Below are 18,711 nucleotides of genomic sequence, written 5' to 3'. Positions count from 1 at the left end.
TCTATTAATATTATACTTACTTAAATTAAATATAATCTTATAAATTATTATATTAAATGGCAAATATGATATTGTTTTAAAAAATAATTTATTAATAAAGTGATCGATATATTGTAGGTTAGCATTATTTAAAGATATACTATTGAATATTAATAATAATTTAAATAATTAATTAAACTTATCATTTAGACATGTTATGTACAGTAGTATTATAATCTTATGTGTACATTACATAATGTACTGTAAAATTTATCAATTTACTTATAAAAGCCCTGATATTTAAATTTATGACACAATGTATTAAGTAATAAAATAACACATTTACAAAAGGTCACAATTTTATATTTTGTTACAAATAATGCTTTAAGTTTTGTTAATATACTGTATTATTTTACTCTATTGTGCAATACTGTATTTATTTTAAAAATAAAATGTATTGTTTTTAATATAAAAATGGATATAACGATGGTTTTCATTGAAATGTACTAATTTTAATAAATTTATTTTTGTTATTTTTTAAGTGTCTAACAAAATCTTGTTTTGTCTTAAACAGTAAAAATAAAATATAATTGCAAACAAATAATATTTAAAAAATATATATATTAACGATATACTGTATTATTAAACAAATATAGTCTTTATATATAATAATCAGATAAACGCCTTCATCTAAAATATAATTTTTTTTCGATCAGCGTTTGTGTCTCTCTTGAGATGTATGGCTGCTATGCTATCGGTGCTGAAGATAGGAGAAGTAGAACACAAACAATATTAAAATGAACGAACAAATTGAAGGGCAAATCCACCCACGCTTTTGCCATTCACGGCACACATACATAAACACATAGACTGTGCGCTTACAACATATATAACTGTTACCAACAGTCCATAGTTTTCAATGTTCTAACAGTTTGCTTGAAATTTGTTGAGCTCTCAGATAACACAAACATAATAACATTGCCATAGCTATTGATATAGACCTTAATATTATACAAAACCCACGCAAAACATTATATTTAATAAAATTCAATGTTATGTTATTTTATTATTTATGTAATATAAGAACCGATAGATAGGCTCTTTTTAATTGAAAACTATTTTTAAATTTATTATTAATTTAATTCAACATTATTTCTATTTTATATTCATATTAATTATAATATTATTTTACATTTTAATAAATTATAGGATAAAAATTGTAAACTTTTATAATTGCAAATGATTTTCGTTGTCATCATATTATATTAATTGAATTATTAGTAAAATATTTTATAAAAAAATGAATTTTATTTTAAAAGTTTGTATTTAATATAAGTTATTTATATATATATTTGATAAAAATTCATATTAGTAATAATAATTGTACTTTATATTAAGTGGATAATTATTTATAAAATGTAATTTAGTACAATATTAAATTATGAGATAATTATGAGATAATTATACAACAATATACTGTAGATATAAAAATTTTAAAAGCTTAGGTTTAAATAAAAATATTTGACAAATGTGTGAATAACATAAATGGTATTTTTCAAATTGAATATACAATTTAATATTTAAATAGAAATACTTATAGAAGTGTTTATTATAAGTGCTTTTTGCAAATTGAGAATAATTTTAATTTCAAAGAATTTATTAGTTGTATAAAAACTAAAAAAGGTTATTTATTTATAATTAAAATCATAAATATGGATATTTAATTATAAATTCATTAAAAAATAATACTAATATTATTTTATTTTAGATATTTTTATTTACTAAATATAGTATTTATGTTAATTTATTATATTGTTCATTAAATAATTATATTTTAAGTAATTTTTCTAATTTTTGTAATTATTAAATTATTTTTGTTTTGTGTTTTGTATAATAAACACTATGTATAATGTTATAAGTATTTTAATTATAATATTTATAGTAAAAATAACAATAAAATGGAAATTAATAATTATTATTATTTAATATGAAATTAACACATATTATTAAATATTAATAGTTAAATTAACAAATGTTCATATTAAAAAATATTTTTAATTAGATTACATACAATCTTTACAATTAAAATTTATTTAATTAAAGTCATCAGATTTAATATAATGAATATCATCTTAATTTAAGATTTAATAAATAACCTAATTTTATTCATATAATAATAATTATCACATCATATGAAAAATAGGGTTACAAATGCTCTGGTAATCAATTTCATATTATATAATTTATATAATATTGTGTATTGATATAAAATGATACCTAAGCTCAATATACTACAGTAATATATGACACCCGAGTGACATACCCTTCCCATCTCTAAGTGAATGGACTTTCTATTGACCTAATTTTGCAATACTATAGTCTACAGAACAGTAAATAATGTATGGTATGTGAGTTCAAATCCATATAAGTATTATTGAATACAACTGTAAAATATGGTATTTGCTATCAATTATGACTCAAAAAATTCATATTTAAAGTATTTAATTAGTATATCATTTTAATATATAACTTAATGCTTTGATTTATTTTATATTTATATATAAGTTCTATATTATAATATTGATATAAAAATGAAAATATTCTAAATATATAAAAATCTAAATAAATGGCTAAATATAATAATAATTTTAATTAAATAAAAAGTATATTAAATATTTTAATCAAACTCAAAAATATATATTGAAAATAATGAGGAGGCGGGTTATGAAAATAAAATCAATGTTTATATATTAAAAAATAATAAAAATTTATGTTTTGTTTGTTTGATTTACATAAAATTTTCTAAAAATACTCTTAAATAATCTTATAAAAATGCATCCGGGTTAAATATATCTTTCTACTTTTAATATTTTTAAATGTTTTTAATAATAAAAAATCTTGAGTTAATCTTTCTGAGTTTGAATAAGTATAAAGACCAGGGTTGGAAAAATACAAAGTTTTGAACTTTTACTTTGTATAATACAGTAAAATACAATGTACAATGTATTATACAAATTTTTAAACTAAAAAAATAATTTAAAATATTTAATAAAAATTTATATAATAGAAAATACATTATTATTATAATAATCGTTGTTTTTAAGTAATAATAATGAAATAATTTAAAATAAAAAAATAAATTCAATAAAAATCTATATTTATTATAAAACGGGTTAATCTGCTTATATCAATGCTTTTAGAACTAAGTGACCCTAATTTTTTGTAAGTTAAATTCATGTATTTTACATTGTATTATACAAACATGTTGTCTCTGCCAACACTGATAAAGACATACAGTGTATAAATTGAGAAATGTATTGTCAAAAAACATTTTATTAAAGCGATTCAAATGTTGATTAAATTTTTACGTATAAGTTATTAAAATGTTATCATTAGTTTATCAATCGCCTGAAAATATAGCAATTAATTGACTAATAATTATTACTTAAATATCAATCTATGTTTACTTTTAGATTAGTTTAATTTTGAAGTTTAGCTTAATATCTTTAAAATATCATTTAGGGGCGATTCACATATTACTTTCTCACTTTTTAAAAAATCTTGACCCTATGTTTGAAATTGTTCGCATATATGTAATAATTAAAAAAAATACGTTTGCATGTACCTACCCCACCCCTAAAAAATAATATATCACTATATTTATAAATAATTTAATTAAAATTATACCAATTGTTTAAATCATGTATTATAAACATGAAGACCCCATATAATGGCTTTGAGTATGACATCAACCCCTCCCCTAAGTGCGAACGTAATATGTGAATCGTCCCTTATATAATAAAAATTATTATTTTTGTTTATAAGTACTGTACTATATATATAAGTGTTGTAAAGTACAGTACAATAACAACTACAAAATTTTAGACTTATTTGTGTTATTATTGTTTAACTAATATTAATATTACATTATTAAGTATTAATTTGAATTTGTAAACATTTCTTAAACTTTTTATGTAATTATACATCAAATTATCCAATTCACACATTAAGTGAATATCAAATAACAAATATTTAGTATTAAAAAAAAATATATTATAAACATTATATAGTATCTACATTTGAAAATGTTATATTATAAATTAAATATACTTATAGTATTAATAAATATTTTGTTGTCTCTAAATGCTATTTATATTTATAAAATATTGATCAATATTTTCAATTATTAAGAAGTGTTAATCTGAAAATCTTAAGGCCATATAATTGAAAAAATAAAAACAAATCTTTATTTAGTTTAGTTTGTTTTTATCATAATATTAATGACGTTTATTAAACTATTTATAAATGCCTTTATATAAAATTACTTTTTTTTATTTATATGTACTGAAAATGTGATGGAAAATCTCCTAACATTGATATTCACATGTAATATAAACGAGACCTTAATTATAATGACATTGAATTTGTGGCAATAGTTTATAATAATGTTATTTGTTTTGATTTCTCATTGCTTTTATAAAAATTCAATCAATATTTGTGAGATTTTGATATAAAATATAAGAATATGTTTATTAAAACTTTTATAAAAATATGTTTTTATTGGAAAAAAATAATAATGAAATATTATTGACATACCATATAACATAGTATTAAATAAAATTTACTATTTTGTTATAATGTCAACATTGAAAATTTAATTCAAGTGTTTTTATTAAATACAAATCATTTATAAATTGACATAGAAATTGACTTATAATCTTAACATAAAAAAACAAATAAACTAAAATATTGATTAACTATTTTATTAATTTTAGAATTTTTCTAAAATTTTTTGTTGATTACCCCTTCAATTGATATCAATGTTTACTCGTAACACAAGTAATAAGCGGACAGATATCTGTTTCGACACTTCACAAGTGTCTTATATTTATTCAACACTATATAACTAATTGTTATATAATACTGTATAATATTTTGTCTACTTTTTAGATATAAGTAAGTTTGAGGGAGACATACAATAGACAATATATGATTGTTTATTATAATAATATTGTAATTTTTAAAATAAGAATTGAATTTACAAACAATAAACAGTTATAACAAACTTTTAAAAAAATATTTTTAATATTTTTCCAAAAATAATTATAATAATAATTTCTAAACTAAGCATAACTTTAATATTAAAAAATATTCAATTTTTAAGTCATATAAAATTAAAATCATAATTTTTTTTAGTTTTTTTAGTTTAGTTAGTTTAAACTGTAACGGAGAGTTAGATTGTCTCTTATAAAACTTATTTAGTTATATATCAATGTTTATTAAGAATTAAGATTTTTTTAATAAAAAGTTTTTAATATAAAGCGTTTAATGAGCTAAAAGATGTCATAACAATGATATCAATTTTAATTTGTAAGAAAAGTCAAAATACAATGTTTAATATAATGTTTTATTCATAGAATAGAGAGCAGGAAAACAGTTATATTATGATTTTTGCGATAACATTAAAGTTATTTTTAGAAACATTGATATTAACATTAATGTGGTTAACATTAAATTATGAAATTTGAGTTAAATAACTATCTAAATGATATGTTAACCATTAACTATAAAAGTCAACTAAAATATTCTGTAAATTACCGTATTTTTGTTATAATAAAAATCACTTTTTTCACTTTTAATTAGTATTTATTGAATTATTTAATGTTTTTTATATTTGAAAACATTAAAAATATAATATTTTCATTATTTTTAATTTCAAATATCTATTAAAAATATTATTATGATGATTATTAATAATATGCTATAATAAATATACTGCAATAATATATATTATATAATTAATTAAATCAGTAAATTTTATTTAAAGCTTAGCAATTTATATTTTTCTAATACTTATTTAATACAATATAATTTAATTCTTATAATATATAATTACTTACCGGTATATTATTTTTGTATTTTTTTTATTACAACTTAATTAATATTATAATCACAAATACTATATACTTTTTATTGAATATAAAAATAATTCTATTTATATTTGACAATTAAATTAATAAATATAATATACAATATATTTTTACTATTTGTTTATGAATGATATTTATTATATAATATACTGTATTCTATAACTCAACGTTTAGTAAACAAATATATAATAGTTTATGAGCCTATATATAAAATTGTACGATAATTAATATATTTGTTAATATATTCATTAAGTAATATAACTAATTTATTTGACTTAGAAACTAATTTATATAAATGAAAATATAATGCGTTTATACAGTAATTATTAGTTATATTATATATTACAATTTAAAAAATATCAATATTTTTTTCTGTTAATTCTATTTATTAATCTACATTGTGTTTTGTCAATATTTTCAAACAATTTTTGAAAAAATTTTGTTTTCTGGAAAGTGCACTATCGCAATTGCAATATGTATGACTATCGCATACTATTTTGAGAATTTTGAAATTTTGACTTCAAATTCGGTTTAAACATTAATAATAAGGTATAGGGGGTGACCATCAAAAATGACATACTTTATCAGCAAAATTGTCAAAAAATATTTTTTTTAAAAGTCCAAACTTAAAATTCTGACTATGAATTTATATAAAGCTTTCAAATGTAGAATAGGATTCCTTAAAAAGTGTTATCGTATATTGTCGTTAACATAATCAATATGACCGACAAAGTTATCTTTAAAAATTTTGAAAAAAGTAAAATTAGAAATAATTATATATTGTATAAGATAAATTTAATATAAAATTTAACTCAAAATAACTAGCTTATTTTTCAATAATTATTTTGGGTATAATATTATTCACACAGACTAATAGTTATCAGCAATGAATATTTTAGTTATATTTAAAAAATAATTTAAAACTATAACAGAATATAAGAAGTAATTTACTCCATTAAAAAAATTCTGGGCAATGCTTTCTAGCATTCTCAACTGGTTAATACATATTATCTAGAATTAGGTATAAATATTTGTAAATTTATATTTCTGTATAGAATAATAAAATGATCTAAAATATATTTTATGGAGTTTTTATGAGAGAGAGAGAAAGARAGAGAGAGAGAGAGAGAGAGAGAAAGATTCTAAAGAAAACTATTAGACACTTTATTTTGTATAAAAATAAAGCTGTATATTTATAAATAGAAAACATTATGTCTGTATAAATTATATATATATATATATATATATATATATATATATGTATTGATATAGAATTTATATTTTTAAATAAAAAATATAATTTAAAGTATTGCACACAAAAATGCATAAAAATATAACTATTTTGTTGCAATACATCCCAGAATTGGGTCGAAAGGGCGAAAGTGTTAGAGAAAATCGATTCCTAACTTATTTCTTTTTATAATAGAGTTTGTGTAGACATTACGTCAATAATATACCGGTTCTCGCAATTCAATTGAAACTTATTCAGCAGGTATTGCCAATAACTGTAACATTATAGGGGTATTTAGATTTGTTACAAATTTATATATATATATATATTTACAGTAACCGAGTAAAATATTACACTGTTATGTATTTATTGCAAATTGATAAATTAAATTATTAATATTATTAAAAACAAAATTGTTATTTCAGTTGAATATACTTTAATCCGATATATTTTATAAACAGTATATACAGTAAATCTATAATAACATTACACTTACTTTTATAAAAGATGTAAAAAACTATAATATTAAATGTATAACATTATAGTAAATATATAAATATTAACAAATAAGAAAAGAAAACAATGGATCGCTTGGGAATAAATTTACACAAAATAATGCTTTTTAATCAATTTTTTTCAATAGGTTCAACAGTACAGCAAACATAATCTTAATAATAGGATCTCACAGAAACAAAAATAAATTACATTTTCAATGTTGTTATTGTTTTATCTAATAACAAATGATTTTAATTTATAATAAATTATGTATATTTATAAATAGTCAATTTTTATTGTTAAAGTTATCATCCAACAATTTTTTTAGATATACAGCAAGAGTAACATGTATAGCATGTATTGAAATTAATATTATGTTATTTAATAAAAGTATTATAATATTACCTGAAATAAATATTTTTAATTTGTCTTTTAACTAAAAAACAAATAATAATAATGTGTATAATAGAGAAAACATAAATATATTTATGAAAATTTTTATTTATAATACAATTTAATTGATTGATTCCTCTGACCAACTTATTTATCTTTAAACAATTGATTTAATATTTGTTTTACAAAATTTCACACATTCTGTGCTTTTAATTTAAATTGACACAAACATACTTTAATATAAACATGTAATTTAAAATTAATAGCAACTTATAAACTGAACACATAATGGTGTGATTTAGTCTCAGCAAAATATTTGAATTAATTTTGTACATTACATATACATTTAGTGATATAATGTTTAAAAATTAAAAAGCAAATTTAATACAGCTTTACAATTAAATTTTAATTTATATTAATTTAACGTGTTATATAGCAATTAAAATTTTAAAAATATTAATTTAAAAACATACACAGTTTATTGATCAATAATATGAAAATGACATAAAAGTGATTTTTACAAAACTACACATTTTTAAAATAATTTTATGAATTCTTAATTATAATTTATAATTATTTTAAATAGTGCTTTAAACAATTGTAGACATAATAAAAGTCAGTAATATATTTAATTTAAACTAAATAATGTTAAAATTAAATTACTATATTATACTTGAGACAAATATGTTACAAATTTGCTTTTATTTTGTTAGCAATTGATATGTGAAAGCATTTTATAGCTTAACATATGTTAACATAGATTTTATTTTTTATTTGGAAAGACAGCACTATTCAGTAGTAGTGAGATATTTAACAGTTTATGTTTATATAGATATTGATATAAACTATATTTAAATAGTAATAAATAATAATAAATATTTGATTTATCACAAAATGAGATTTGAGTGCATTTTTTGTCACATTAATATTAACATAAATTTCATGTTATTTTTAATACGGTATATTACATAATTAAATTTCAAGTAAAAATTTTTAAATTAAAATATCAATTTTTAGAATAATTTTGTTTATAAACTGTATTTTTAATTTTTATTATATAAATTATTCATTTATTTCATAACAATAAATTTTAATGTATAAAAATCATTAAACATTTTTTAGTACGAAATTACACTTTTATTTTTCATATATAATATAAAATTTACTTATCCAATCGCTTTTATATATCAACCTCCATAAATTATCAATATAATATTTATAATTTATACATTTGACTTCATTTTACACATATGTATCAATAATTTAGACAAATCATCACAATTTGATGTAACAATAAGGATATCTTATCCCTGGAAACTAAAATTTCAAAATCCTTTACTATTATTTTTTAAAAATTTGTAATTAACTCTTTTTTTAATAATACGACACAATTATAGTTAAAATGTTTACAAAGTTGTTAATTGATATTTCTTATTAGATAAAACATAGATATTATTCACAAATGATTACATTATACAATATATTAAATATATATAATACAAACATTTACTGATTGTGAATTAATTGATTGATTTCTTACAATTGTTTTGAATACTTTTGTAAAGTAGTATCGCTTAGGAATGTTGTTGTTTTGTGTCCAGAAGTTTAATAAATTGGTTTAAACATTATTGGGAAATGAGATGGTTTTATGATTAGATGGAGATTATAGGTGTTTTTATGTCGGGGTATCACTCATTTTAATGAATTTTAGGTCCTTCCTTTTTAAGACTGTCCAACTGTGCCGTCAATACGTCTCTAACTGGTCTCAGTTTACCGTTTTGTTGTTTCAAACTTAACAACGAGTCCTCCTATAAAATCAATATAAGTATTATAAATACCAGTATATTATATATTAATTGAAAGTTATATTTAGTTTTCTTAAAACTAATTTGACTAACAATTGTGACTAATTGTATTCTTATGTTTACTACAAATGTGTACATATATTATTTGACTATATTTATAGAGTACTAAACAATTGATTGATTAGTTTTCCAATAAATAGTTGCTATTTATAGCATTTCTCAACAAAAACATTGATTTTTATACGTAAACGACAGTCATTTATAACATTGCGGGAGTTATCAGTAAGTTATATATAAATAAGTGTATATATATATATATATATATATATATAGAGAGAGAGAGAGAGAGAGAGAGAGAGAGAGAGTGGGAGAGGAGAATAATGAGTGAGTTTGTGAGAGGGTCTATAGGAGAGATGGAGAGAGCATTTGGAGACATTAGGATTTGTATTTAACGTAACTTTTATGTTATATGAATGAGTGAAAGGCTTGTATGACGTGTGTCTTTGCGTCAATACTCTAACCCAACCGTCATTTAACCGAAAAGTTAATCTAATGGCACCAACACATCAATGAATTTTGTTGTCGACACATAACAGTTATATATATATATAAATATACATACATTTAATAATGGGTCGATATACGGATAAATAGTACTATTATTATATAAAAGCTCTATTCATACAAATATTATATTTGTTAAAATAATATACTTATAATATTTAAATATTTACTTTATATTTATCGATTATTTTTGTATTATTTTAATTAACAAATAACATAACAAATAACAATATTATACTTTAAACAAACTTTATCTATTAATATTAATTATTAATAAACTAATAATTAAAGATTACTGTTTTCCAATGATAAAATTTCAATAAATTACTAAATTAAAAATATTGTTATTTATAATGTCTATTCAATTCATGTATATACAACTGTTACATTTTAATTTTATATATAATTATGTATACTGTGTATACTGTATATAATTAAAGTTTATATATTTATATATATACAATTATTATTAAACAAATATAAAATAAAAGATACTATTGTATAAAACAAAACAACAAAATATATTACAGTTGATATACAATACAGCATAATATAAAAATAAATAAAAGATATTTTGGTTAATAAACCAAACAAATGGAGAATTGTTAGATTGCTTTTGTCAAAAATAGTTGACAATAAATAACTTATTATATATTATATCATTTATGAGGTTTCTTTCTATTAATCAAAATACAAATATATTATATATATGTGTTTCAATAATAAAATTACTGTTTACTCACAACAAAATAAATTTTATTTAATTTTTATTATTAATATAGACAACTATTTCAACAAATCATTTATATTTATAAGTATTTAATCATTTTAACATAAATTCGATATAAGAGTCAACTATCATAATCAGAAAACATAAAACTTTAATAATCAAATATTTTATACGAAAAATTTATATGTACTCTTTTTACAAAGAAATATATTTTATAATAATATTTTGATATAATTTTTTAATATATTGATTTTCTAGCATTTATTTGCATTTAAAATATTAAATTATAAATAAATATTAAATATGTCTTTAATAAAAATAAATAATAATTCAAAGCATAACTGTTGATGTCATAAGAATTAATAAAATGTATTAAAAATTAATTTATTTATAGATTAAATAATAGTATCGTCTGATCCCTTAACTACAGTACAATACATTAATATACAATAATTATCTTTATTAACAAATCTCATCTGTCATCTAATTTAATAAAATACTTTATAACTTAATAGAGATATACAGTAGTTGTATAATGTTATACAATATATTGTTTTATAGTCCATAAAACTGTACAAAAATTACAGTTAATTAAATTAAACTAAAATATAATTATCAATAAATTGTTAATAAAAATTAGAATAACAGACACACAAATTTAATTATAAAAACATATTAACTCCAATTATAATACATTACTTTACAATCATATATGTTTTTTGAATTAATTTTACATATAATATAAGATAATAATTATTTTTGCTTTTTCTTTACTTTTATAATTGGTAACATAAATAAAACAAATAATATTTTTTGACTTTTTAAATAAAATAATAATACATAATACATAAATCTAATAATACATAAATCTTTTACTAATATCACTATTAATTTATATTAAAATCCTTTACATAATTCGGATTTTAAAATAATAAATCTAATTATATAATTAAATATTAAAAAATGATTATATTTAAAGACAAATAAAAATTGGTTTCAAACCTGTGATAAATTTGTTTCATCCAATTCTGTTGGCCATTGATTTTGTTGTAATTCAGTCTTGTCTTCATCAGCAGCCGGTCTTAATAATGGGAACTCTTTCTGTCCTCTTTGAAAAAGACGAAACTGTTTTGCAGTCAATTTCTTAGGGATGGCGTGTGTTGTGATTTTAGCGGCGACTGAAGATTCGGTAGTTAATGGTTGTGTGGTTGTAGTAACCACTCCTATATTATTACTATCGCTGCCACTAATTGTTGATCTTTTATTGTTTTGATCTTTAATTTTGTTGATTTTGTCGAACTGGTCCAAGAGGTACGCCATCATCAATGCATTCATTTGTGCATCATTTGACTCGTCATTTTGAAAGCCAATATCTGGTGTGTCATAAATTGCCGGACCATTGAACCAGCCTTCGGGCTGATAGGAATCGCTACCATAAATCGTATCACTCTGTGCTGAGTTTAACATCCCGGTGCCCGTATCGTCGCTATAATAGTCATCAATAAAACCCTCGTAGTCATTGTTATTGGATGGCGGCATTAAGTCTGGTTGCGGCCAATTATTTACTAGAGGTAATTGTGGCCTATTTTGAGCCACTTTTTGTTGAATTAATTGATTGTAATAATCGGATAAAATACTCGGCGGTTGTAAACTAAGTGAAGGTTTGGTTTCTGACTGACGAACCGTATCTTTGATTTCAGATTTAGGATAAAGAATGCGATTTTGCGAAGAATCGGCTGAATTGGGTTTAATGGCTAATCCCTCACAAATCAATTTATTTGTTATGATTGTTGTCAACAATAACATCAATAAAACTATTTGTGTCATCATTTTGCTTGCAATTATTATTTTTAGCAATTTTTAAAAATAAATATTTGACTTTAAATTCAAATCTAATTTTATTTATAAAAAATAAGAAAAAAAATAAATTTATTTTTTATATGTAAAGTTTTATGTTTGGATTAAATTTTATTAAATAATAAACATATTTTTTATATACTGTAATACTTTTACCAAAGTAAAAACAAAACTATATCAAAATTATAAAGGATATCAAACGCGGCTTACCGTTAATGTGAGCTGTAATGTGAATAAAACTTTTTGTAATAATAAAATTAAAATTATTAAATTAATGTTAAAACATATAAAATCAAATTTTAAGTTAATATTTAAAAACTTTGTTGTTTAATATTCACTGCCGGAAATTTATAGTTTCAATTAAAACAACTTGTTTTCAATACCGTCAATACAGTTATACACAGTTTTAGTAATAACTTGAAAGAAAATACAAGAATATTCTGTATGTATAATAGAAACCACTTCTTAAGTAATATACTTATGACCTTTCAAGACATATAGTGAACTAACATTCAAATGCAAGTCCATGTGTTTTATATACTTCAGTACTTGAATACACCCACCAGTAGTATTGATGACTTAACCGATCGATACTTACGATACTATAGTAACCATCCATTCAGTCATTGCATGTGTAAAGTCTGTCCACATGCGTGTTGTCGGGGTTTAGACATCAGTTCTTTGGCATCAATCTCTGTTCATATACTTTAAGGTAAATCGAAATCCCTGAGCTCCATATGTTATTAAGTTTAAGCTCCCTATCCCTCTGTTTAATGTGTTTGTTATATTAATTTATGTCAAGAATTTACAGACAATTTACACATATTTATATATTGTTTCAAATTTATATTAATACTAATCAAAAATATTGATTTTTTATTTTTTACTTTATTTACAGTTTAGAATAATATATTCAAAATAAATATTAAAAGATATACAGTAGTTCTTACTATTAATTTAATTTACATTATAAAATATAGACAATAGCCTATGTATAAAAAATAAACAAAATAAAACTAATTAAATACTGAATAAAATGTGTTAATTAGGGTTCAATATGAAATACTACATAAAGATATATTTCCAATTTATTTATTTATATTAATAATTATTTTGATGAATTGTTATTAGTCTATTATTTTATATTTTACTATTATTATTTTTTAAGAAACAATAATTAATACAATTTAGTTAATTTTTAGATTACAAAAAATATAATTTTTGAGTACTAGATGTTTATTATATATTTAATTATTATACTTTAAAAGTCAAAATCAAATAATTATTGTAACTTTTTTATACCTTTTATATATTTTTATGCAAAACTTTTCATTATTTTCTAAACTTTGTAAAAATTGAAATTTTTTTTACTATTATGAAGGAATTAAGTTGGCAATATTTTTTTCAGTGAATTTATATGGAATTTACTAAAATTTGGTAAAAATTGTTGACCCCACCCAATACCCCCAAAGATATTTTAATTGTTGGAATTTTACCCAAAATCTAAAACCTTTATAAACTCTGGTTTATATAGTTTCTAAACTCTTTATAAAATTTATTTACTACTAAACTAAAAAAATCAATAATATTTTGGATATAACCGCTCCTTAAGCTTGCTTTTGGTTTGAGGTGAATGACATAATAACTGACACATAAAACACAATATTAAAGAATATCAGCAATTATTGTCAAACTGACTGTCAATCTATTCTTTATATCTCTTTATTTATACAAACATAAAGTTTATTCACATTATTATTGTTGAACTATAAAATATAAATACAAAAAATAACAGAATTATCTTTATTTATGAATACACAGTATATATAAACATATCTTTGTTATTATTAAAAGCTTTATTTGTCTCATAATTGAATCATTGACTCAAATGTTGTTCCGGATATTAGACAGAGGTTTGATAAAACAAATGTTTGAATTATATATAATTATATTTATTTAATGTTTAAATTGTTTTAACATAATTTTATATTATTACATAATTGCCATATAGTGTGTCGGGTGCTTCCCGGGCAGGTTAACAATCTTCCCGTTTTTAAGTTTATTTCTTAATTAAATTATTACTTATTTTAAGTGAAATATTTCTATATATAAGTTATCATCAAATATAAAGTATTTTAATACTTGATAAAATATATAAATATTTTTTAAAATACTAATTTGTAATATAATAATTGTTTGGATATAAATAAATTGAATATAATGGACTTAATTAATAAATCATCATTAATTTCATTAGATTTTCTATAACAGAGTCTATAACATCAATGACATAAACATGTTTTTATCGTTAAATTCAAATAAATACATCAATTGATCACAACTTTATTGGAACTATAAATAAACTAATAATTAATTGGATTGTTATTTTCAATTACAAATACTAAATTAAATTTATATTGAAATTATTAACAAACTTTTAAGTTATATTTTACAAAATTATTATTATTTTTAATATTTTCAGTACAACTAATATAAAATAGTCTGATAATTGTTAAACAACAGTTCAAATAAGTTGTTGATCTGATGGCCAAAACTGTTATACTAATTAAATAAATCAAATAAATCTATGTTATGATTGAATATATAATAGCAAAAAAAACAAAGATAAAATGTGTTACTTATAAAATTTATTGGCATTTATTTATTATTCAATTAATGTCTTTATCTTATATAAATCTTTTTTTGTCATTATAAATGTCAAATATTTTATAATAAAAATATAGGTTTTTTGATATAATACAGTAATAATAATAATAAGTTCTATTTAATATAATTAATTAATATATTATAATAGTAATATTTATTAAAGAGTCTATAGATTAGATTGCAAACTAACAATTTAATATAATAAAGAATTAATATGATTATTAAATGTAAAAATAATTTAATAATTTTATTTAAATAAAATTAATATTAAAATAATATTTTTTGCAAGGGTATTTTACTAACAATTTTCTATAAGATTTTTATTATTAATTTATATTATATATACTGTAATAATAAAGTTAATACTGTAAAAAGTTAGTAGTTTATATATATAATATTGCTATCTATTTTTAGTGACTTTTAAATTGTAAATAAAATGGCATAATAAAAACTTGTACTGTTTATTAAAATGGCAAATATAAAACAATAAATCAAAATGATTAAAAAATCAGTTTTTTATTTTACATATTTTACCAAAAAATAAAAGCTAAGATTAACTACAAAAATTAAAACATGTTTTATTAAAGAATAAACTAAAATAAAATTAGTGTAAATTAATTATTTGATTTTTGTTTAATTATAAATATATTTTTTATGTAGACTAATCTACTGTTTATAGTGTTGGCAAAAAGAGAAATTTATAAAATAATAGGGAAATTTCTATAAAGTTTCTTAAAGAAATTTCTATCTATGGCATCCCCGTGTTAATTTTGTTTTATCGATATTTTTTAACTTGCTTTTACATTGTTTTTACTAGTAATAATTAAATATAAGTATTTTAATTATTTATTAAAAGTAAAAAATTTATTTATTTAATTATATTAAACTATGATATATATATATACTGTATATTTGAATGATGAATAAAATTTTTACAAAACTGATTATTATTAAATAATTATTTTATATATAGGTATCACATTTTGTATAATTGTGTACTATATAGTATAATATATGTATAGTATTATGTCTCATTAATATAGTATTATAATATCTATAGATATGGGGATCCCATAGTTCTTTATGATTATAATTTAATACTAAAAATAACATTTTTATTTTTCTAACTTTAACTGTAATCAAAATTTAAATTATTTATATAATTTAGATAAAATTTATATAATTTACAGCATAATTTAGTACAATACTTTAAGTACAACTTTAGTCGATAAATATTATAGACTTCAAACTGAAAACACTGATATTTTTAGAGAAAAAATGGGTTAAATATAAATTAACCTGTTTTTCTATAATTGTAGTAATAGTATAATAATATAAATAAAAATAATCATATAATTAAAGTAACTGATTATGACTTGTTTAACACGGATTGCAAATAATATGTTGTTTTATGGAAACCTTGTAACACAATCATTACCATTAAAATTGTATCAATTTTATTATCTTATTTTTATTATAAAATTATTAAATAGTATCTAGAGCAAATCACTCACACTTAAATTAATTTAATGTTCATTGTTATATTTTAATTGTTGCAATTTTTTATTTATTAATAATTAATATTAAACTTTGTTTTATATCTATTGCATTTTTTAGTTTTAGTTATTAAATTTTAAATTCAAAATAATTTGTAAGATATAAATTGTGAATAATTTTGATAATATGACAATAATTAATTTATTTATTATAGAAATATATACAGTATATATATAATTTATATATAATTTATAATTTATAATAATATATAACTCTACTATTTAATATACATAAATTTTAGTATCTTTAAATTAGTAATAATATATAATTTATTAAATATAAATTGAATAAAACAAACTTGGAATAATTTTAAAAATAATAGTTAAATAGTTTAAAATTTAGAAAAAATTATTTTATTTATTAATATTCTATATTTTTATTGAACATTATATGAAATAATAATGATTCCAATAAATAGTTTATTAGACTAAATCAAAAAATTAATATATTATAATAAATTTTTAAGTTACTGAATATAAACTAAAAAATTGCTTTTTACAGATTTAAAAGCGATTTTACTTTAGTATTTAGTACTTTATTTTGAGTTAATTTCAAAAATTCATTTTATTTATACATAAAATTTGTATATTTGATTACGTCTTCATTTTTGTAATATTAGTCTTTAATAAATTAAATTTATTTATTCTTAAAATAAAAAATTAAGAACTTTTATTAAATTATTTATTTGTATATTTCATAATCTAATATTGTATTTGTTTTTGTTAATTTACATTTAATAAAATTAATATTAAGTATTATCATAAAAACAAAAAATCAATTAAACAAGAAGTAATAAAATATTTATTTTTAAACTTAAAATTATATTTAAAAATTAACTAAACTTTTAAATTTTAAACCTTAATTAGTATTTATAGCATCTATATATATACTATACAGTAAAAATCAAATTAATAAGCATATCTTAAAATATTTAACTGATAATGTTTTAACAATTTAAGATTAGACAAAATAAAATGTAATATATGCAAAACACATGTACACAGTTTGTTAAAATTTAAATATTAAATATAATCAACTCAACTGTAAATTACATCTAAACTAATGGTCATTATAGCACTGACACACACACACACACACACACACACACACACACACACACACACACACACACACACACACAAACCAAGTTATACAACAAATTGAAAATCTATGATGACTTGTGTTGATTAATATTTAATTTTAATATTAATACTACAACTCTATCAATATTATAGTAAACTATTATATTGTTTGCGTTAATGAGTTGTCAATTATTTAGATTTTAATTAATTTTTTTCCTTCAGTATTCACTTGACATACAACAGAAAAAATATTGCAAACAAAATGTTTACCAATGTTTTAATTGCAATACATATTGTAGTAATGAGTTAATTCAAAATAAAAATTAATTATTTATTTAAAATTGATATCAATATTGAATATATTGTGAAATTAATGAATGCAATGAATAGAGAATAATGTGATAGAATTGACACTAAATTG

General features: G+C 19.3%; 1 protein-coding gene across 1 annotated transcript; it reads right to left on the bottom strand.

The window, feature by feature from the left end:
- Nucleotides 1–9,495: 9,495 nt before the first annotated feature.
- Nucleotides 9,496–13,492, bottom strand: LOC128952168 (uncharacterized). The gene is made up of 3 exons (XM_054297514.1): nt 13,195–13,492; nt 12,130–13,019; nt 9,496–9,836 (listed from the first exon to the last, which is right to left on the bottom strand). The coding sequence occupies exons 2-3, from the start codon at nt 12,955–12,957 to the stop codon at nt 9,726–9,728; spliced, it is 939 nt and encodes a 312-aa protein (XP_054153489.1). The 5' UTR covers nt 12,958–13,019; nt 13,195–13,492; the 3' UTR covers nt 9,496–9,725.
- Between the last annotated feature and the right edge of the window lie 5,219 nt (nt 13,493–18,711).

Source organism: Oppia nitens, unplaced genomic scaffold, assembly GCF_028296485.1.
Source record: "Oppia nitens isolate AA-2021 unplaced genomic scaffold, nextdenovo-longstitch-racon4-pilon3 scaffold1_pilon_pilon_pilon, whole genome shotgun sequence".
NCBI lineage: Eukaryota > Metazoa > Arthropoda > Arachnida > Sarcoptiformes > Oppiidae > Oppia > Oppia nitens.
This window is presented reverse-complemented; position numbering and strand designations above follow the sequence as displayed.

Bases quoted from the DNA above. Each gene is read 5' to 3' on its own strand.
- LOC128952168 (XM_054297514.1), bottom strand. From the start codon at position 12,957: ATGATGACACAAATAGTTTTATTGATGTTATTGTTGACAACAATCATA. The intron at 9,837-12,129 runs GTTTGAAACCAA...TTGATTTTATAG, and splicing joins ATGAAACAAATTTATCACAG to GAGGACTCGTTGTTAAGTTT.